The 22,211-nt window shown below is 46.7% G+C and overlaps 2 protein-coding genes and 1 long non-coding RNA gene across 10 annotated transcripts; all 3 read right to left on the bottom strand.

Annotated features, from left to right (window-relative positions):
* Positions 1-260: 260 nt before the first annotated feature.
* On the bottom strand, positions 261-4,290 carry LOC123119334 (uncharacterized). Of its 7 annotated transcripts, none has more exons than XR_006458610.1 (7): positions 2,719-4,290; positions 2,378-2,540; positions 2,061-2,105; positions 1,809-1,863; positions 1,458-1,519; positions 872-1,021; positions 261-361 (listed from the first exon to the last, which is right to left on the bottom strand). It is a non-coding gene; the product is annotated as an uncharacterized lncRNA (long non-coding RNA). The 7 variants fall into 7 exon arrangements; XR_006458609.1 differs by having other exon boundaries at positions 2,378-3,156; positions 3,337-4,290; XR_006458608.1 differs by having other exon boundaries at positions 2,378-3,696; positions 3,803-4,290.
* Positions 4,291-8,098: 3,808 nt separating this feature from the next.
* Positions 8,099-13,301, bottom strand: LOC123119333 (ent-kaurenoic acid oxidase 1). 2 transcript variants are annotated; one of them, XM_044539106.1, is made up of 7 exons: positions 11,030-13,301; positions 10,343-10,499; positions 9,629-10,230; positions 9,402-9,551; positions 8,740-9,261; positions 8,535-8,653; positions 8,099-8,381 (listed from the first exon to the last, which is right to left on the bottom strand). In XM_044539106.1, exons 2-7 carry the CDS (start codon positions 10,380-10,382, stop codon positions 8,285-8,287), a joined length of 1,530 nt encoding a protein of 509 aa, XP_044395041.1. In that variant the 5' UTR covers positions 10,383-10,499; positions 11,030-13,301; the 3' UTR covers positions 8,099-8,284. The 2 variants fall into 2 exon arrangements, with proteins under 2 accessions (XP_044395041.1, XP_044395040.1); XM_044539105.1 differs by having other exon boundaries at positions 10,343-13,301.
* Positions 13,302-13,594: 293 nt separating this feature from the next.
* On the bottom strand, positions 13,595-15,661 carry LOC123119332 (FBD-associated F-box protein At5g60610). The gene is made up of 3 exons (XM_044539104.1): positions 14,484-15,661; positions 14,226-14,360; positions 13,595-14,125 (listed from the first exon to the last, which is right to left on the bottom strand). The coding sequence occupies exons 1-3, from the start codon at positions 15,534-15,536 to the stop codon at positions 13,766-13,768; spliced, it is 1,548 nt and encodes a 515-aa protein (XP_044395039.1). The 5' UTR covers positions 15,537-15,661; the 3' UTR covers positions 13,595-13,765.
* Positions 15,662-22,211: the final 6,550 nt, after the last annotated feature.

The raw sequence follows: 22,211 nt of genomic DNA, 5'->3' as shown, positions 1-22,211 counted from the left end.
AGGATGCCAAGCTCGGTCAGAAGGTCCTCAGGGCATCGTCCAGACACCCAACATCACCCCTAACCTCCTACTCCCCGCTTCGTAACGAAGCAAACATAATTACCATGAATTAGGTTTCGCCTGTCGCGGAGCGCGGTTCCTGTCCGGCAAGACCCAGAGCATTGCACAACGATGGTCTTGACTCTTGACTATAATAGTGAGTTTGTGTCAGACACCAGTCATTCTAAGTACAAAAAAGGGAGGCCTTTGTATCGAGCACATAAGGGACTTCAAGTCTGAGTCGTCGTCGGAAAGGGGAGCACGACTTCTCTGGCATTTAAGTTCTTATAATCCCCATCAGCTGCCAGCATTCTAAAGCTTCCTGTCCAAAGGATACCAAAATTTGTTAAAAGACTTGTACAAATTCTGAAAAATGTCAGGCTAGACAATTTCCAAAACGAATAACTATATAATGGCTTAGAATGAAAACATGTACTATAAGCTCAATGTGAACATGGACCCAGGACATTGTTAGTACATAAATAAAAATTATCGAAGCAAAACATATTTTGGTAGTCTAGCACAGAACAAGCCTACACACAAGAAGCTAGCAATGTTTATAATCTATCGATGATAGCAGCACAAACTATTTTCCATTCAGGATTAGTTCATATACCAAGTAAAGTGAAATAAAAAAAATCCTTGGTGTGATGCCCGTGCGTTGCAACGGGAAAATAAAACCTTAAACATCTGTCCATGATCACAAGTGTTCTACCATTATCATGTCCATTGCAGATGGTAATATATGACAAATTCATTCACAGATGGATGTTTTATAAATGTGCTTCTCCATGGGTGTTCGTATGTGGAATGGAAGAGAAGCACCACTAACCAAGGCAGAAGAACGACTTGGACAGTGGCGTCCTTGATAAAAAATGACAGCAGCAAAGCACATCCAGGATCGCCGCATCCGTCTACCTGCTGTGTGCCCTTCAGTGCAGCCTACAGTGGCCTCCGGCGACACGGAAGGCTATCTCCCTATCTATATTGTCATAACTTTCGGATATCAAAATCCTTGAATAACATGAAGACATGACCTCCGAGAGAATCATTGGAAAAGTATTACTATGATCCTTATTTCTGCATGTAGTCCTTTCTACATGAACCACATTCTCAATCTGACAGGAGAATGAGTATAGTAAAATTGTACATAAATCATCAAATGATTTTGGTTTTGTGAGGAGATCATTATGTGAACAGAAGAGGCTTGGTTTCAGACTCATGATGCAACCTCATTGTCATGTTATACTAACTTCTGAATTTATGGGACATGTTATACTAACTTCAACAAAAATACCGAGTAGCTTCCCTGATCAAATATTGACTTGAGGAAAGAGAGTATGCACATAGCTCATTATGAAAGAAAGGATCTATAGAAGTACAGTACGCAAGCCATTGACCTTATTAAGAAAAGCTACCTGAAAATATTTCATGGCCTTAGAAAAGATATCACGCATACCCCTCAATATGTAGGAAATGCCTATAGAAATAGCATGCAAGCAAATTTAGTATCTGAACAAAATCAGTTGTGCCACTTTTTACTGCAGCGGTAAATGAACTGACTTCTTCTTCCGATAACCACTAACATTTAGTGAATGTACCTTTGCTTGATAACCAATTATTAACATGTCCATAACTTCAATATTTTTGTCACAGATACATCAGTTTCAAAACATTGACTAATGCAACATCAGAAAAGAACATATGCTCATTATTGAGAAATATTTGTGCAAAACACTCGTATCATAAAGTCAGAACAACATACTCACCTATATGTCATCTCACTTATGCCAAATCATAAATCTTGGTATTGAATCCCCCTGCCTACAAAATCAAATGTACTTGGATAAGAAAACTGCTGCTGTTTGATGTGAATAATATGACGCGAATTAATCAGCAAGCAATTTAACTTCTGAGCATAAACCCAGTACTGCAGCCTCATATGCTCACCAGAATAGAACATTATAAATCGCATTAGGATAGAGAAAGAGGTAGGTTCTAACTGAACCATAAGCTCTCACCGGGTTGTTATCTGAAGCCTTACAAAATCCAGAAAAGTTCCAGTTCTATGTAAGCACAACAATCAGATGTTAGGCACTACTAAGAAAGGCTGCAGGGTAATTACATGAACACCAATGAGAAATCGCAAACGAAAGAATTAACATGGTGGAAATTTAAGTAGCCAACTCAACTGAAAAAACTGAATGGCACGGAAAAGCAATGTCTGACCCTTTTAGGCATTGTCTTGTTCAGAGCTTACAATATACTAACGAACATATACAGAACTAATAAGTAATAGTTGATGACACATTCAAATTCATGAGACTGTAGTACGTACCTCAGGTCAGACAAAGTTCCGGCGGACGATGAAGTACGTGCAGACAGATTTCCAGTGAAGTCAATGGTGTACAGGCACGGTGAAGTCGGAAACTCGTCGCACGACGATGAGCCAAATAACTTCAGATTGTCCCATAGAGTTAGAACACACAAAATTATTTAACCTTGCAATTAGAAACAAACGGCTCAGTGACGTCTTTTTCCCTTCATGACCTATGCAAATTATCTGGATATAAATTAGGTACTATTGATTGATGAGGCTGTAGCAATAACAGCAGCAATCAGTAGCAAAGCTACATGTATGTTCTCTATCTAAATGTGCATCAATTAGTAACAGCATACATCATACAAGAAGCACCATGCATCTATCTAAATGTGCAGCAGTCAATGCCTCTCTCTCTCTGATCTCTTTATATCTCATCTCTCTGCTCTCACTCTTCATCGCCAATCTCTATTTTTTTCCATCCAACTATTGGTCCCTGTAAAACAATGCAAAACATTAGGAGTTCCCAAAAATAAATCCATGAAATAAAAACTATTTGCGAACTTTGAGGAATTGGCGAGGAAGTGATTTCCCATGAGAACAAATCAGATCAGGAAGGAGCGTGCGTGCCTGTAAGGCATCCAATCATGCGGGTACTCGCGGACCGTAAGGAGCAGTAGCTGGCAACGGCATGCGGGGCAACGTCGCCGGTAGGTAGCCTGGTGCCAAACTACGGCAGTTACGATGAGGATGACAAGCATCGGGATGAACCAGCGACGTACATGCGGCGGGGATGACTGGGAGCATATGGTGGCAGAAGTAAAGTTCAAAAATTTGTAAATTGAATTAGTAGTTGAAAGGAAATTTTACATTGTAATTTCAAGTCCAAATTAGATAGCTTCATCAAATATACAACTAATGTCCAAATTGTTTTCCTTTCAAGACGTCTCTGAATATCCAGGTTAAAGTACACGCACCAGATCTAGAGGGAAAGGGTGATGGTGACCCATGTGTTTCACCTCCTCCACACCCTCGAACGCTAGCTTTGTTTCTTGCTAAGTGTAGTAATTAATCAGTGATTTAGTACACAAAAAAGATATAGTGGTAAGAAAACTTATTGAGTAGATCATCTTAGTTCCATAGCCCAAGATCAATTTCCAATAATGAATCCTAGGAAAGGGGATCAATGAATCAATACCAAACCTCAAAATTGAATACATGACACATTATGGTACACCAAACTTGTAGCTGTAGGGAACTTATGTACTGTCCGTAGCGAACTATAACAGCACATGAAGCCAGCAGCCAACAAAACAGCTTTGACCTGTCAGCATCACCTGTAAATCAAAATCAGAAGCTTCTTCCACCGAGCATATATGCCACAACATTGCAAATTACTCTGGAGTAGCACACGCTCCGCAGCAGAAGATGGTGCATCCATACTTTGTGGAGGCAGCGAGGTGCTAATCCACGGCTAGCCGTAGATGTCAACCACCGCGTCCACGGCAAGTAGTCCCGACGACCACGACACAGGCAGGCCACAGAGGAGGGAAGGCGACGGTGAGGGCCACGACCGCCGCAAGGTGTCGCACGACGCTCCAGCTTTCGCATCCCGCCTCTGGTCCCGGCCCCCTCTGTACTCGCTCGTGCCCCGGGGACGCCGTTGCGCGACGGCAGGGTGGGTTCCGGCGGCGCGACGGCGGGATGGGTTCCGGTGGCGTGAAGGCGAGTTCCGGCGGCGCGACGGCGAGGTGGATTCCGGCGGCGCGCCGGCGAGGGGGAGTCCGTCGTCGCGCGACGGCGAGGGGGAGTCCGGCGGCGCGCGACGGCGAGGGGCAGTCCGGCGGCGCGCGACGGTGTGGCAGGGGTGGCGGCGCGCTCGTGGTGGAGACGGGATTGGGGTCGTGTGGGTCGTGCGGGTAGGCTTTTTTCCAAGGGGGGCGCGGGTTGAATACTCAAAATGCAGGGTCCTTTTTGTAAATACGAAACGTTTTCTCAGTTATATCCACTTAAAAACGTACTGCGGGTTGAATATCGAAAACTGCAGGGACGTTTTATAAAACTGGCGACGACATACGACCAGAAACAATAGCTGGTTTATTAGTAGGTAAAGATAAAGATAATGATTTGTTGTTTCTTTCCACTTTCATTATATATTAATATTTTCTGTTTCTTTTCTTGTTTCTTATATACTTATTTTCACTTTTCTTTCTTTTTTTCGTCCTTCATTATAAAGGCATACGTAAAATATTAAACTGTATAAACATATAGTCTGACACATATGAACAACTTTCATGATTGCTTCCAAATATATGGACCCTTTTGAAATACCAAATATGTTTCCTAGTGCATAGGACCATGTTTTATAGATGAACATTTTATTTCAAACATATAATTAATTATATTTAAGTAAAATAACATTTTTTATTTTACATTATTATGTTTCCCTCAACTAGTAAGCAAAGAAAAAATTATTGTCCACCCCGTGCCCAACAATGCTTAGAGCATCTCCGGCCGTTGTGCCCCCAGGAGGCATTTTTTTTTACCTCCTCAGGTTGCCCCAGTGGAATTTATGCACTTGGGTGGAGGATTTTTCCAGCCGTCTCCCCACCCAGATGCTCACATGCACTGCTCCAGCATGTCGCCGTGCTCGCTCGTTGTGCCGCTCGCCGTGCCAACGCTCCAGCGCAGCGCGCCCCGTAGCTCCCTGACGGCGTGGCTCCGCGTGCCCCGCCCTCGCCCGCGCGCTCGTGCAGCTGCTCGCCCGCACGTCCCGCCCCCGTGCCCGCGCCGGCGAACGCCGCGCCGAACCCCTGCACGCTCTAGCCGGAGCCGCCGCGTCGCGCCCTCACCCACCCCGGGCGCGCCCCGCGCCGTACTCGCTGGAGCCCGCCCCCGCGCGTCCGCGAGCTCCTGCTGCCCGCCACGCCCGGGCCTTGCCGCCGAGCCCGCGAGCTCCTGCTGCCCAAGCCCATGAGCTCCTACACGCCCGCGAGTCGGGCTGACCCGGCCCCGTCCTCGCATACGCCCTCCTGCTCCGCCACACCACGGCCTCGTCGGCACGCCTGCTCACCTCCTCCTCCTCCTGTCACGAACGCGCTGCTGCTGGCCAGCAAGCCCCGTGGTAGCAGCTCCAGCATGGCTTGACGGCGCTAGTGAACTCCCCCGCAGCAGCAGCTCTGGCTTGGCGCGGGCACGGGGAGAGCCCGGCGGCTGTGGCCATGCCGCAGCGAGGTGCTCTGCGCGGCGACGGAAGGGAAGGTGGCGAGGCGGCGAGTAAGGCGGGGAGGCGACGAGGCAGGCAGGCGACGAGTTGGGAGGCGGGCCCGTGCAAAGAAAAAGGATAGAGAGAGGGAGTGGAAGGTTGAATGTGGGCCAAACTCATGCAAAATCTTCTCTCTCTCCTCCCCCAAGTGCCCCCGGTGGGCTGGGTTTCGCCTGAGACCGCCGGCTCTAATTTAGCCAAATCCGGCGAAAACTGAGGTTTTGGGGTCACGGCTGAAAATTTAGGCGTCCAAAAAGTGGTCCTGGGGGGCCGGCTGGAGATGCTCTTAGGACATCTGTGTGTGTGTGTGTGTTGTGTATGTTTCTTTTCATCTTCTTTTCCATCTTCCTTCCTTATTTTACTTACTTTTTGTTTATCTAATTTTTATTTTGTTTATTTTTTACTCTATTTCTTTTCTACTTTGTATTTATTTGTGAGGAAACACGGAACATATAAATTTGTATAAACATATAATCAGGTGCATATGTATCTTTTTTTCAAATACATGGGCTCTTTCGAAATACATTAATATTTTTTCTTGTGCATAATAACATGTTTTCTACTACGAGTTGAAGTTTATTTTTAAACATATATTTCTTTATTATTTTTATTGAAGTGTGTCAAAAAAAATTAGTTACTCTATGCTATGTTTCCCCAATTATTTGAACTATTTAATAGAAAATATTTTATAATTTACTAAATAAAAACACATTTAATAAAAAATAATTATTATTGATGGCCCGTAGTAGTGTTCGGTCCATGGAAAATAGCTTATGGTTGGAGCTTGCTTATTGCATGCTATAAAGCGGCAAATAGGAGCTCACTAGCTAAGTTCAGGAGAAAAAATGTCAACCCAGTTCACCTGGGTTCAAGTCTTACAAATTGTAAAGCATCATACTCCTGTTTGATTACAAATACTCCCTCCGTCTGGTGAAGAGTGTATATCTAACTTTAAAATGTGTCCACAAAAGAGTATACTTCTATCTTTCCAATGCACTTTAAAGTAGAAAAAAATACTTTTCTCTCATCACACAGTAATCAAGACCAATAGCAATCTACACATGGTCTTTTTAATTTATACTTGCACTTAGCTCATTGGAGTTGGGTAATTAAAGAGGAGAGAGATGGCGGCTTCCACCTTTCCAATGCATTTTTTACTTAACTCCATAATTTGTCCTAAAATTTCTACTCCCTCCTTTCCGGTTTATAGGCCTTATCTCAAAATTTTAGTTTTTTCCATTTTATAAGGCTCAATTTGATTGTTTCCCATCACATGTTCAGATTCCAAGGTGCATTAAATCATTGCATACAAGTATTAAGAAAAAATTGACCAATGCTTGTAATTTATGCATGCATGCATTACAATTAATGCATTGATAAACAGAATTTTTTAAGGAAAACAAGAGCATTAATTAGGTGCTTTTGCAAACTACAAAAAGTATTCCACCACTCACCATCTACCTTGGTTGATGAGATTTTTGAATTGAGCCCTATAAACCGGAAAGGAGGGAGTAGATGTATACTCTTCACCGGACGGAGGAAGTAAATGCATAGCAATCAAACAAGCTTTTAATGACAAGATAGACTAGAGGCAGTTATGGTATGAGGATGCAGTACGACAGAATTAAAATACATGCATGCACCACAATAGCTGTTTTTTTGTTTCTTTTCGTTCTTCCTATTGTTCTTTCTTGTTTATTTATTTTTATTTCACTTTACCTTTTCCTATTTTAGTTTTACTTTTAGTTTTTGTTCTTACTTTCATTTCCTCTTATTGCATTTTCCCTTTCCTTTTATCGCATTTTAGTTTTAAACCCTCTATGAACATATATTCAGCCACTTATGCAAGATTTTGTAAGATTTCTTAATTGAAATCTATGAATATTTTAAAGTACTCCCTCCGTTTCAAATTACTCATCGCAGAAATGGATGTATCTAGAACTAAAATACATCTAGATACATCCATACCTGCGACAAATAATTCAGAACGGAGGGAGTACATGAATATTATCTCGGTGCTTAAAAATAATTTTTTTACTATGGGATGATTATTTTATTTGAACATATAAATATTTACACTTAAGTACATGAACATTTTTTTCAACTCCATCTGATCCATATTAATTGTCGCACACTTATTACAACTTTGTATACGACAATTAATATGGATCGGAGGGGATATATTTTTTACCAATTGTGAAAATAATTTTCCTAACAATAATATAAAGTTCATTCAATAAGAATCCTATTTTTTGATTTTTTTTAAATGTATTGATCGGACACATCTGTAACTGTCCTATCTAGAGTTACTTCACACGGGAGCTTGCCTATCTTTGACTTGTGAGCACACATATAGTGACTCCAAGGTCACGGGCTCGTTGGCCCCTCGGGCCCATCTATTGCGCACCCATTCAACCAAATGTACTCAAGCTGAGCTTCATAAATGGCCTTCTCATCACCCAAAAAAAAACTAGTAGCTTATAATGGTCTTGTCCCTTGTAGTCCAAATTTAAAAGCAACATGCCCATTTTTTATTACAAAGATAATGTCATTTCCAGGAAAAGATAGACTAGCTATAGTTCTGATATGATCATACAATACTAATAGAATTAACATTGATGCACTAGCATAGCTAGAAAAAAACATTGAACGCATCTCCGTCAAGCTCTAAGCTTACGGAAGGTCATGGCTGCGCCGTCCAGTGGCCTTGGGTGCGGAAGGTAATTGATCTTCGCATCAGGATTCAATAGCTCCCATCTGAAACAATCATTTGTATGGCAAACTAGGATCAACTGCCAGTTTATGCAATAAACAATAAATCAATCAAATGCCAAGACAAAAATAAGCAAATGAATTCTACTGATCTCATGGTGGTGATTACATAGGATTTGAAGTAATATCATCACTCACTCATAACCAATGGAGAGGTGATGGAGCATGATGGTGATCTGCAACTTCGCGAGCATGTTGCCAGCGCAAATCCTATATCCGCCACCAAATGCCTGGTACGTCCCTGGCTTCACTGGTTTCTGCATTCATCAAGTTCTTCGTTGACAATTGATGCGTACGTGATGAAGTTGCATCCATGATCAATGAGAGAAAAGCAACAACTTACATCCCATCTGTCGGGGTTGAAGGTGAGGGGGTCCTGGTAGTAGACTGGATCGGTGTGCAGCGACCTCACCCACACGAGCACCGGCCACCCCGCCGGGATCGTGTACCCACCATACTCCACGTCCCGGTTCGCCACGCGGTGCACCATGGGGGCGACGTTGGCCATTCGGATCGTCTCCTCCACCACCTTCGCCGTGTACTTCATCCTCGGGAGGTCATCATGGGTGATCATCAATGAACCACCTTTGCTTTCGCTCACTGCCACGTTCTCCTCTCGGAGCTTGGCGAGGGCAACGGGGGATTTGGCCAGGTGGTAGGTAGCCCACATGATGGCGCTGGCTGTGGATTCGTAGCCAGCGACCACGAGGTTGACCATGTTGTCCACTACCTCCTCATCGCTCAGCCTCTTCCCCTGCTCGTCCTCGGTGCACATCAGCCCGCTCATGAGATCATCACACTTCTTGTCCACCTTCTTCCTTGCCTCCAGCTCATGCCGGAAGACCGCGTTCAGCTTCCGACGGCACTGCACAAGTTGTTAAATTCCTCTACAGTTATTTTAATGATTTCTGTAAAAACAAGGAGCAAACAAATTACCTTGACTCTCTGTTGATAGTGTAACCCGATCCATTTACTGCATCGTATGAAAAAAAAAAAACAGATTACCTTGCGAGCGCGGTGAAATGTTGTCCCTGGAAAATCCAAGGGGAATGCCCTGAGGCCAGCCATCAGGCTGCCGAACCACTGGTCGATCTGCTCCGTCAATGGCGACGGCTCCATGCTTATGAACATTTTGAATATGTTCGCGAACGTCACCTGTGCAATTTAAGGAGCATCACTATTCACTATTGACAGAGAGGAAAAGCACATGCATGCTCACCGAGATCTCTTACTTTCTTGATCTCGGTGGAGGCAACGATTGTCCCCATGTCTGCCCACGCGGCCAGCGCCGCCACAACACGCGGCTGCACGACGGCGGCGATGGTCCGGAGCGAGCTGGGGCGGTTGATGGCGGTGAGGATGATCCCACGAAGCCTGGCGTGGCTGGCGCCCTCGACGTTGACCATGGACTTGTGGCCGATGAGCTCCGGCACCGGCCACCGTATGCCGAAGTTATCGGCGGACTGGAACACGAACTTGTTGGCCGCCGGAGAGCACGCGATGACGGCGGGGGAGCCGAAGAGGTGCGTCCGGTAGATGCCGGCCCCGGAGCCGTGCGCGCGCCTCTTGGCGGCGATGAAGTCGTCCGGGCGGCGCGCGAGCTTGAAGTGCCAGACGAAGGAGAGCGTCTCGCCGAGGAAGGGCAGGCCCATGTGGCCCGGCGGGAGGCGGCGCCGGCCACCGTGCCTGAGGAAGAAGGCGGCATGGTACCACGCGTCGGCGGAGTGCCAGACGGCGAGGCAGAGCAGCGGGACGGCGCCGAGGGTGAGGGCCAGCCACCATGCCCACTCACCCACACCTACTCCCACTGCTATCGCCATTGATTTGCTAGTACCTGGAGAAGCGGAGGTAGTATATGTAAAACGAGTGAGGATTCCGAGCGGCTGATCCGTTACTGTGCGGAGGCAGACGGGAACAAACTAAGCTAGCTGGAGGCTGGAAATTACCTCGCGCATTGCATGTCTGGCTGGTGCGTAGCCTGCACATGTGACGTTGTGTGATTATTCTGGCTCGTAGATGCCGGCTTTACACCCGCAGCTAGGTTCCAACGCCGAGCACTCACCAACCAACGATAATTAATTAACGGCATCTCCGATGAGAAATCTGCTGAATAAAACATAATTACCCCTTCCAGAAGTCCAGATTATAGTGCATATAAGTTCTTTTCAAGGTCATCCTTAAATTTTGACGAAGTTTATAAATAAATTATCAACATTCATATTACCATTAGATTCATCATGAGATATATTTTTATATGATATTTAGTATTGTAAATTATTGTTTTTGTATACATAAACTTGGTCAAAAGTTTGACTATAGAAAAAATAATTCTATGCACTATAATTTGGCAAATAGGTTGTAGTACTTCTTTAAGCTAATACAAATGTTAGTGTCACTTCAAAATTTCAAATACCCTTCTTTTCATTGCATGGTAAAGACCTAAAAAAAGGGCTGAATTGAACAGGCTGAAATGGTTTCTGCATTAGCCTCATCATCATCTTTCAGCTCAACTCTTCTCCCATCATAAACAGTTAAAACACACACGTCAATCACACACAAGTCTTGCTGCTGGCAACTTATATATGTACAACGGATAGATCAAGTTTCAGATTCAATTTCATCAACAACCGAACCTGTATCGAGTAGCTGGTGATCTACAAATATTGGTGTCCAAAATCTTCAAAACTGTCAATATTTAGAGTTGTGATCTGCAAACACTGACTCAGACAAACAATGTGGAATAAACTTGAGGCGGCATAAGAGAAATAATTGAGTTTAACAATAATGCGTCCTAGCTGGCTTAGCAATCAGCGATGCAAACCATCATCACACTATTACAGCCAGTAAGCGCTGAGTAGGAATGACAAATACGAATCATCAAGCCACGAGAATACAAATGACTGAAGCCAAGAACATGAATAATACTAAGGGCCAAAAATATGAATCGTAACGTCTCTATGAGGCTCACATTGTTGCAAAACAATGTAGTACTGTACAGTGCTGAGTCACTGCTCACAGAATGTAGTACCAGACAAGAGTCCAGTGGCAACAGCAAAGGAAAGATTCAAATAGCAGCATATTTAGGACTTCAATACAATAAAACAATAGCCTTTCTCCTCACAAGTAAAATAAACAGCAACCTAAGACTACTTGCTGTGTGTGATGTCTCTAACTGCACAAGCTAGTGCCTGGAACACTCAGGTACAAAGAGCATCTCAGACATCAAATTTAGGACTTCGATACAATTGCAGTTGTTAATTTAGATGCAAGTAGTTTAATAAATAATCAAAATGTAGTTCCATCGATAAAAAGAACCGTCTGTATTTATTTCCATTGTATGAGGCCAAGCAACAGCAAGAAATGGTGTACTCTTAAATCATCCAGAAGCTAGATAAACATAATTTAGTAACCAATTCACTGATATGATGTATGGACCAGACAATACAAAACTGACTTCAGATTATTACAGAGTAAAGTCGTTTCCTCCCCCTTTTCTTCAGTGGTATTCATGGACATTCCAGAGAAAACAAGATCCCTTCAATTACCACTGAAGAATGACACTGCAGGCGAAACCATTTAATTCATGTTCCAATGGAAGACCAAAGCTGCATCGTTGAAGAATCCAGATGGGATCTAAACTTTTCAGTGAGATTGTGCATATACCCTAAAGTGTATGACAAATAAAATGACACGGGAATGTGCATATAGGCATACTACAAACATCATTAGTCGAATCAAATTACTCCTGCATTGCATGCTCGATATATATGCATGATTGAGTACTTGTATTGAGTACACAAGTGACATTATTAGATTATTCCGGCTGGTGGATACCGTCTCTACACTCACAGCTAAGTTCCAACGCACACATCACAAACACACACATCAATCACACAAGTCTTGCTGCTGTCAGCCTTATCTACAAGACTACAACAGATACAGTTTCAGGTTCCATCTCATCAAGAACCGAACCTGTATCAAGTAGCTTGCAAATAATGGTGTTCAGGATCTTCACAACAGTCAATGTATAGAGTTGGGTACTTTTCGAATTCTGAGAGGGAGCAACCAAGGTATGGATATTATTTAGATGTAGCAGGCAGTTCTCAGATACCTGAGAAGCTGCATTGGCATTAAATCAGAGGACTCGGTGGCAATAGCAGAAGTGCAAAACAATGACTCAGAGAACAATGTGAAACAAAATTTGAGGCGACATAAGACAAATGCTTGAGATCATATAATGTGTGGTAGCTAACTTAGCAATCAGCGATGCAAACTTGCGGCGGCCATGAAGTAAAGCATCATAAAAATTATTGAATCATCAAGGCCAAGAAAATACATATATGACTGAATCCAGGAGCATGAATAATATAGGACCGATAATTTATATGGTAACGGCTATGTGTGACTCACCTCGTTGCAAATTAATGTGGTACTCTACGTTGCTGAGTCACTGTTCACAGAACAGTTTTGCAAAGAAACAGACAAGAATCGAGTGGCAACAGCAAATAAAAGATTCAGAGGATTACTTGAATAAGATCAAAGGCGACATAAAGCAAAAGACAAAAAAAAGTATTTCTCCTCACAAGTATAATAGGACAAAAGAAAGGCCACATAGAGCAAAAGACAATCATTCTCGGAAAAAAAGTATAATAGGACAGCACAAAACAATAGTAAGATTATTTGTGTGTGATGTCTCTTAACTGCACAAGACAGTGCACAGAACACCCAGACACAAAAACCATCTGATATATTCCAATTCAAAATTTCAACACAACCGCACCTGTCAAAACCTCGATACAATTGCACTTGTTAATTTAGATGCAGTAGTAGTTTAATAAATAATCAAAATGCAGTTGCATCGATAAACAGAACGATTCGCATTTACTTCCATTGTACGAGGCCAAGCTATAACAAGTAGGGCGAACTCATAAATCCTCCAGAAGCTAGATAAATATAAGTAACCAATACACTGATGCGATGTATGGTCCAGACAGTAAAAAAATCATTTAAATCACAAGAGTTAAGTTGTTTCCTTTTCCTTCACTTCAATGGTATTCATAAGACATTCCAGAATTAATACCCACCCTTCAATTACCACTGAAGAATGACACTGCATGCAGAGTCATTGAACAGATGTTCCAATGGAAGATTAAAAGATGGATCTCGACAAGCCGCCGTCTTATACTGTAGCAACATTGTTGAAGAATCCAAAACTTTTCAGTGAGATTGTGCATATACCATCAAGTGTACGTCAAAACAAATGACACAAGATTGTACATATACACATACTACAATCAAGGGCACTAAGCAAGTCTGAACAGAACAAAAATGAGATAGGCAAAGATAATTCCTGACTGACCAAACCCATTTCAACAGCTACACAGGAAGGGGTCATCCAAGTTAAGATCACTGAGATGCTTGGTCTCCCAAACACCTTCAAGAGAAGTACCAGTTGTAAAATGAAACTGAGCATCTCTTGAAGCCTTGTTCCCTAGCTGAAGCTTCGTACACTGTTCTGCCAAGAACTCCTCGTCGTACAAGCTGGCCTCAACATGAAACGTCATTGACTCCAGCACTCTGGCGTTCAGCACAAAGAATTTGGCGAAGTTAACCTGTGACCAGCTGCCCAGATACGTTTCCAACACTACTGTCCTGAGACGGATGTCAAGACATGTGAGAAGATCCCGGTGTTTACGATGCCACAAATTGTTCTCACCCGAACTCCATGACTGAAAAGAAAGACATAAAATTTTTCACCGCTTTAGAACAGTGAGTATATCGAAAGCTCAGCTGAACGACGCTAGGAATTTTCAAGGAAGAAACAGCCACCTTCACAAGCAGCTCCTCCAGGCATGGAAAGAATCTTATCATGTCAAGAACATTATCCAAACTAAGAGTATGGACATTGACAGCTAAAATCTTGACAGTGCGCACCGCCGTTGTCAGGCTATCGGCGCGCAATCCCTAAATGGAGCATGGGAGACAAAATCAGGCCTTATACAAGTGCAGATGAGAAACACGGGTTAACTAGTTAGACATCCCATATATAAGGCAAGAAGTATATACAGCAGTTGGAAGGTTAATCACCTGAATAACTGTGGAGCCAAACACTAGTTTGGTAGAATGGTCGCCCCAATCAGTAAGGAAGCCCAAGGTGTGAAGTCTAGGCGCGGAGATTACCGACACCTGCAGACCACACTCAAAGTAGAGAGGGATCAACTTTTCAAGACAAGGCGCATTCTGGATGACGAGTTCCTCAAACTGGAGCTGACTGAATTCCTTGCAGTTCTGAAGTTGATCTTGCACACATATGAACGTAAGAGTGAGGGAATTGATCCGAAGGCGACGGAAGCCGAAGATTGTGTGAATCATCAAGCATTCCAGAGCGGGGCAACCGGCGATGAGGCTGTGCAGAGAGTGCTCCGAGGTGGAGACGGATTCAAGTGACAAGTGCTTGAGGTTGGGGAAGTGAAGCCCTTGGGCGATGTCGTCGTCGGGGAGGCGGCAGCCACCAAAGGTGGCGATGCGGAGGGTGGGCGAGAAGCGGTAGGCGGACACCGGCAGCGGCCCAAGCGGTTTAGAATGCTTGGAAGAAACCCAGCACTCGAGCACCTGGAGGCCGTCGAGGGCAGGGGCCACGAGCCAGCAATCCAGGGCGGCGGCGGCGGCGGCGGCGAGGGCGGGGGCCACGATCCACCAATTCAGGGCGGTGGCGGCGGCGACGGGGAGACGGTACCCCTTGACACGGAGGCGGCGGCCGGGGCCTTGGTGGCGGTCAAGAATGCGCGCTACAGCAGAGGGGACGTTGTTGTAGACCCTGCGGTATCTGACGACCGCGAGATCGGTGGCGGTGGCGAAGCCACGGCAGTCGAGGTTGAGAGGGGCGGAGAGCCAGAGGTGGCGCCACCGGGACGCGAGGATCTGGGTGCGGGCGCCGTCCTTGATGGGGAGGAGGGAGATGATCTCGCCGAGGAGTTCGTCGGGGAGGGCGCTGATCCGGTCGACTCCTGCCGCCCCGGCCCAAGGTTCAATCTCTCCCTCGGAGCCCAATCTCTTCCTCTTCTTGGCTGGTGGACGACCTGACGTAAAAGGAGCGCAGTACGGCGGCCGGCGCGGAAGAGGCTTGCGCCGCCGCTCCATCCTCTCCTCTCTCACCGCCGGCGGAGTCAGGTCAAGATGGGCCCAGAGTGGCCAAGATACTGGACGCCCAACCACGGCTCCGTCCCAAGATTTTTCACCAGCGCTCCTTTGCTTGGCCAGCCCACTACGCTGGGTTTTTTCCCCTTCTTTTCTTGAAAAACCCAGCGACCATTATTAAATAAACCTGAATTCTTAAAAGCAAAGCTTTGCTGTTTAGACGTCGCGGCACACACCATGGCGAGCCGTCGGATCTAAATCGCGCGCTCGCGCTCACGTCCAGGTGCTCCCTGGTCCGAACCGCCGCCAGGTGTCTCCCTGTCGTCCCGGTCGATGGGTCCCACCACTAAGCCCACTCCGCCGCACCCCTCCCCCAACCCACGCCAAACGGCTCGCATTTCAAAAACTGCCTGAACTCTCCCCTCTCCAGGGCGGAAATCCCCATCTCTCGTTGTCGTTTCTCTCCTCCTCTCTCGCCGATTTCTCCCAACCAATCCACCTCTCGCCGGCACGATTCGATGTGATTCTCCGTTGCGAATTCGCGGCGGGGCAGTTTTTGAGGTAGGAGGAGGCGAGGGAGGCGCCGGAGGGCAGCATCTGCGGCTGCAGGTTGCGGACGCAGCGGCTGCCATCGACGACGTGGTGAGCTGTGGAGGGAAGAGAAGGCGAGGGACGCGCGGTGGTGGATTCACTGTAGCGGCGACACGACCTTCAGCAACCGCCGCTCGACTGCCCAGTTCGTGACGCGGTAAGCACGCCCCGGTTTCTCGATTTGCTTGCTCATATATGCGGTAGGATTTTCTAGATGCGCTCGTCGTTGATATCTCCCCTCATAAGTGTGTGATGCGGCAAGGCGTTCTGGGTCGTCGTTTTTTCAGTTCGTGATGCGGTTAGGGTTGGGGATCTGGGGATGCAGCATCTTCTGCGTGCGAGAGAGATGACGGCGAGGCCGATGTATGAGAGGTTGAAGATACCCCGTTGCATAGTTTCCCCCCAACTAAGGTTGAGTTGCCAAGATTTACAGGCCTTTTTTGCCTGTAGGTTGTATGGTAGTTGCCAGTTTTTCAGATTTTTTGTCCAAAAGGACCACCTAACCAGATGAATTGACAAAAAGGACTACATATGGATCAATTTGACAAAAAGACCCCCTCAGCGGTGGCGGCAGGCGCGGCAAGGGACACGTGGCACTTGCCGCCACGGCAGGAGGCGGCCGGCGAGGGTATAACGTTTTCTCCCATGGTGCGTGGCTGGGACGAAACGGTCGAGGCGCTGTGGGCCCTACCGCCACCGGGCGAGGCGGCCGGAGCTGGCCCTGCCGCTCCCTGGCTGACACGGCCTGCTGCGCGCGGGCCCAGCAGGTGGGCCATGCCACCACCACACCAGGCGGGTACTCTTTTTCCCACGCTCCACAGTTACCAGAAGGCGCTGATTCCCACGCGTTGATTCCCACGATTCCTTGTTTTTCTTTCTGCCACAAGTTTCGATGATCTGGAATCGGATTCCCGCCTACACTTTGTAGTACTAATTCCTACGTAGACGACACTGATTAAAGCAGTGTGTGATTCCCGCTTCCGTCTATTGCTGCAGCCGAAGCGACAGCACTCAGGCGTGCTGATTTCTACGCGTGTTTTCCTGCCGCACACTCGAGAGCGTTATTGTTGCTGCGTGTGATGAGACACCGCGATGCTGGAATCCGAGGCCGCTATAGATGAGTTCTGGCTCGTTCCGCTGACAATACAGTGCTCCTCTTCTTTTTAAACGCACATCCGCGGCTCCGTGCGCATACACTCTCTCTCGAATATCTCTGGTTGCCTTCTCTGCCTCTCTGCTCTCTCTAAGTCTACAAGATACACATAAAGAAAAACTTGGTAGCCACTTTCACTCGTGATTTTGGCCGATTTAGAGTTGGATTTCGAAGATGGTGAAGTTGAAGAAAAGATAGATTAAGGTAAGATCTATCCATTTTTGTTGGTTTCGTTCGCATGCATGATGTTTTTGTTCTGTTTGATTAGTTCCTAAGTGTGTATTGTCTGTTGTTTTAGGCATTATTTCAGCACTTGGAGGAGTCATTTGGAGTCATTTAGAGCTTCAGGAGTAGGATTTGCGTAGCGAAGTGAACTACGAAGTTGAAGATTAAAGTATGAGCTTTGCAATACATGGATTTTTTTGTGCATGCACGGTGGTAATTAGTTAGTCATTTAGCTCGTCATTAGCTATGCGATGTTAGTGCTTAGAGGTTAGGAAAAATTTCAGACGACAGATACAACATTTATACTATTTTTTTGAGGAGAGTAGGTTGACGATGTTGTATCAATGTTAGCTGCGTCCATTAGTATTGATATGCGAGAAGCTCTCAATACGGTAATTAAGAAAAAATTGCACTGTAATTGTTCGTTGCATGTGGTATGTTATTTCATGTGGTATGTTTATTAATAAGTCTATGGTTAGGAAACCGTAGGTCTACTTTGTTGTGTCGCAATAATCTAAATTTTATATGTTAAGATTAGGTGCTAATGTACTTAATGATGTATGTAATTAGGTAAAATAATTCATCTTAGTAGCAAACAAGGAGGAGATGACGTGATTGAAGAAATTGTGTTTCCATCTTCGCTGTCCCTTTTGAGGTGATGACCACATACATGCAAGTGCTATTTTCATACTTTTGATAGCAGAAAGAAAAATCCGTGTGTAATATTGATGTTCGTGTGATAATAGGTTGACTCCGTTCATATATTACTGGTGACAGATATTTATTCGAACTATTTGGACTCCGTTCATATATTTTCGCGCAACCCTTTCCCCTCAATATTTTCCCGCCAACGCTTTCCCTCCATATGTTCCCGCCACCCGTTTCCCGCCAACCCCTTCCCGCCATATCTTCCCGCCACCCCCTTCCCGCCATATCTTCCCGCCACCCGTTTCCTGCCAACCCCTTCCCGCCATATGTTCCCGCCATACCGCAGTCGTTCTCTCCCGCCATTTTCTCCTCTCTACCTATAAAACCCCCTTCAGACGGAGGTGGATAAGCATTCGAGTGTAGTGTAGTCGAGATGTCCCATTATCCTTTCGACCGTAGTTTTCACCCTGGGATGAGGAGGACTCTTCTGAGGCTAGCTACCGATTTCAGGATGGACAATAGGATAGTTCCATGGGACGAACTCACCGGTAGTGACACCATAATGAATGAGTTGGCTCACGAATTACGTAGGTCTGGGTGGCTGGCCTGAAAGGACCTATGAGGAGGTACGTAAAGAACTTCTTAGGTTGCATGCAAGGTGGAAGAAGGTAGTGGAGCCGAAGAGTGAAACTTTCAGAAGGACTGCAGAAAAGCATCCATTTTTATGGACTGAGGAGAGCGAGGACGAAGAAGATATCTTCATGCCGCCGCTTTCGGGTTCTGCATCGTCAAAGGGCAAGAGTTCTGCATCGTCCAAGGGCAAGAGTACTGCATCCTCGAAGGGCAAGAGTTCTGCATCGTCCAAGGGTAAGAGTTCTGCATCCTCGAAGGGCAAGAGTTCTGCATCGACGGAGGATGACGATGATGCCTTCATGTAGTTTTTAAGCTGTATTCCAGTTCTACCGTTTAATTCAGATGTACTTGCATTATTAGTTTGTACTCTCTTATTGTACGGCATTATGTTCTATCTTAATTTCATTTTGTTGTTGTTGCACGATGTTCGATAATTAGTGGAGGGAAAGAAAATGCCACTAATTTATTCTAAAACTATACACGGGTGGATCTTCCTCATAATTGGCGCACATGAAAAACTTCATGCCCAACCAATGTGAAAAATCCGTCACCTCATTCACCTTGCAAAGATCGCCACACCAACACCGCAGGACTGCCACCCCCGGAGGCAAACTTGCATTCTTCATTTTCCTTGACCTAATGCTTTGATCCGAGCAAGGCAAACTCATACCGACTGAAAAAAATGTGTTACACACTTTGCGCAGTGGCGATTTCAAGGATGGCTGGATGAGGATGATGAGAGCCTCGGTGTCTCCTTTTATAGGCTCAGACGACAAATGATGGCGAAAAAATAGGCGCGAACAGACAAAATTTTAGGCGGGAAATACGCGTGATCCAAAACAGTGCTGACTGATTGATGCGGCCGCGTCCGCTAAAGCAAAACCAACCGGCACCGCTGAGTGTCGGCACAAGCAGTCGAATATGCACAGATTCCCGCCCGTGAAAATCAGCGCCGTTGGCACGAGAATCAGCGCCGTTGGCACGAGAATCAGCGCCGTCAGCACGGGAATCAGCGCCGTCTGCGTCGTTGTCGCACGTGCAGCAACAGAGGGATGCCGCCTGCTGTGGTGGCAGCATGGCCCACAGGCTGGGCCCACGAGCAGCACGGCCTGTCGGCCTGCGAGCGACAGCGGCAATGGAGGCCGCCTCGCACGGTGGCGGCATGGCCCACCTGGCCTCGCCCGTTCCGTCCCAGCTCGGGATACTGTGCGATTCACGTTTTAGCCTGGTCGCCCCCTGCAGGCGTGGCGGCAGGGCCGGCCGCCTCCTAGCGTCGCGGCAGGTGACACGTGTCGCCTGCTGCGCCTGCCACCATGGCCGAGGGGGTCCTTTTTATCAATGTTTTCGACGAGTGGTCCTTTTTGCCAATTCATTTTGCTAGGGGGTCCTTTTGGACAAAAAAAATCAGTTTTTCAATTCGAAACTGCTTTTTCGTTCATGTTTTTAGTTTCTGCAGCCTTCTCAAATATGTGACCTATGATCTAGGCATCTGGATATGTTGCTGCATCTGTAGTGATGTATTTTTTGTTATTTTTTCGGTGTGCATCAGAAGGCGTTTTTTTCTGGGTTGTGCCTGAATTTTTGTATGTGAGTTTGACAATATCTGTATGATGATATCCAAAAAGTCATCTAGATTTGCTGTTTAACGACAACACATGCGTCAGTTTTGCCAATGATGATCCGGGTATGTTAACAGCAACAACACATCCCTCAGATGATTGTTGTTTTTGTTATTTTTTTAGGCGCACATTAGAAGGTGATTTGCCTATTTTTTTGGGTTTACTTGCCAGGATTTTGTATGTGAGTTGCCAGTATTTGTGTGACGATATCCAGAAAGTCATTTGAATGCACTTTTTTTTGTCGGAGTAAATGGCCATGGGTAGCCTAACCGACTCCCCCTGGTTCTTCAAAAATTTATCAGGCCAATCGAGCCTTCAAGCATCCAGAGCATGGGGCCGCCTTCCCTGGCCGGCTATCCCCAGGGCCGACTACCGAAAGGCGACTCGGCCTAAAAAACCTTCTCGAAGAAAGCTACGAGATGGCCGACTCCCAGAAGCCGGCCATGAAGATGGCCGACCCCCAGAAGCCGGCCAAGACTGCACCCGCCAAGACCGCACCCACCAAGACTGCACCCACATAACGGTGATAAGACGGGGCGTGGCCGCAGTACAGCCTACCACCCCCGAATCCCGGAGCATGCATGGCCACAGGGCGCCGTACGGGTTAGCCATCCCCCGTCCGGCGCGGCACTGTAGCCATGTTGACCCCGACGTCACCCACAACAGGCGCCAGTACGGCCCGCGTGCGGCGGGCCCCTTTAGCCAGAGAGACGCTCGAAGGCGGCCCGGCCTCCCCTAGTCGGCCTGGGGCGTAGCCGGCTCCCAATAGCCGGCTACCTCCCTCCCTCGAAACATGTGCATCATTAAGGAGACAAGACGAGGTGAGGCTACAGTGAGAGCCCTCAAGGCGGCGGCACTGTAGCCACGCTTACCTCGACAAAGCCCTCGTCATCAGGGGCGAGGCAACAGTAACCAGCCGCCGACAAGGCCCCCAGGCGGTGGGGCCGGCCTGTCGGCCAAGAGGCCGGCAGCCGGCGGGACCCACCAGTCGGCGGGCCCCTACGGCCGACAGAGAAGCCGGCGAGCGCAGACACTGACAGCTGGGACCCGCGCCCAGCCGGATTACCATTGTACCCCTAGGGGGTAGGCCTATATAAATCCCCCAGGACACCCATGCAAAGGGTTGATCTCATAGAGTTTTACACACCACATAGAAAGAAAAGGAGAGCTAGCCTTGCCCTTCTTCTTCCCCTAGCCAAACATCTCAAGGAGCACTTGTAGCTACTTGTGTTGATCTAGTGATCATGCGGAGACCCCGCAGAGCAGGACTAGGGGTGTTATCTGTTGGGGAACGTAGAAGAAATTCAAAATTTTCTACGCATCACCAAGATCAATCTATGGAGTTTACTAGCAACGAAGGGAAGGGGAGTGCATCTACATACCCTTGTAGATCGCGATGCGGAAGCGTTGCAAGAACGCGGATGAGGGAGTCGTACTCGTAGCGATTCAGATCGCGGTTGATTCCGATCTAAGCACCGAAAGTACGGTGCCTCCGCGTTCAACACACGTGCAGCCCGGTGACGTCTCCCACGCCTTGATCCAGCAAGGAGAGAGGGAGAGGTTGGGAAAGACTCCATCCAGCAGCAACACGACGGCATGGTGGTGGTGGAGGAGCGTGGCAATCCCGCAGGGCTTCGCCAAGCACCGCGGGAGAGGAGGAGGAGGGAGAGGTGTAGGGCAGCACCAAAAGGAGACTTTCTCGTGTGTGTATGGCAGCCCAAACCTCAAGTATATATAGGGGGGAAGGGGGCTGCGCCCCCCTTAGGGTTTCCACCCCCAAGAGGAGGCGGCCAGCCCTAGATCCCATCA

The sequence above is a fragment of the Triticum aestivum genome, chromosome 5D, assembly GCF_018294505.1.
Source record: "Triticum aestivum cultivar Chinese Spring chromosome 5D, IWGSC CS RefSeq v2.1, whole genome shotgun sequence".
Classification (NCBI taxonomy): Eukaryota; Viridiplantae; Streptophyta; class Magnoliopsida; order Poales; family Poaceae; genus Triticum; species Triticum aestivum.
Note: the sequence above shows the minus strand (reverse complement) of the source record. Positions and strands in the feature narration are given on the sequence as shown.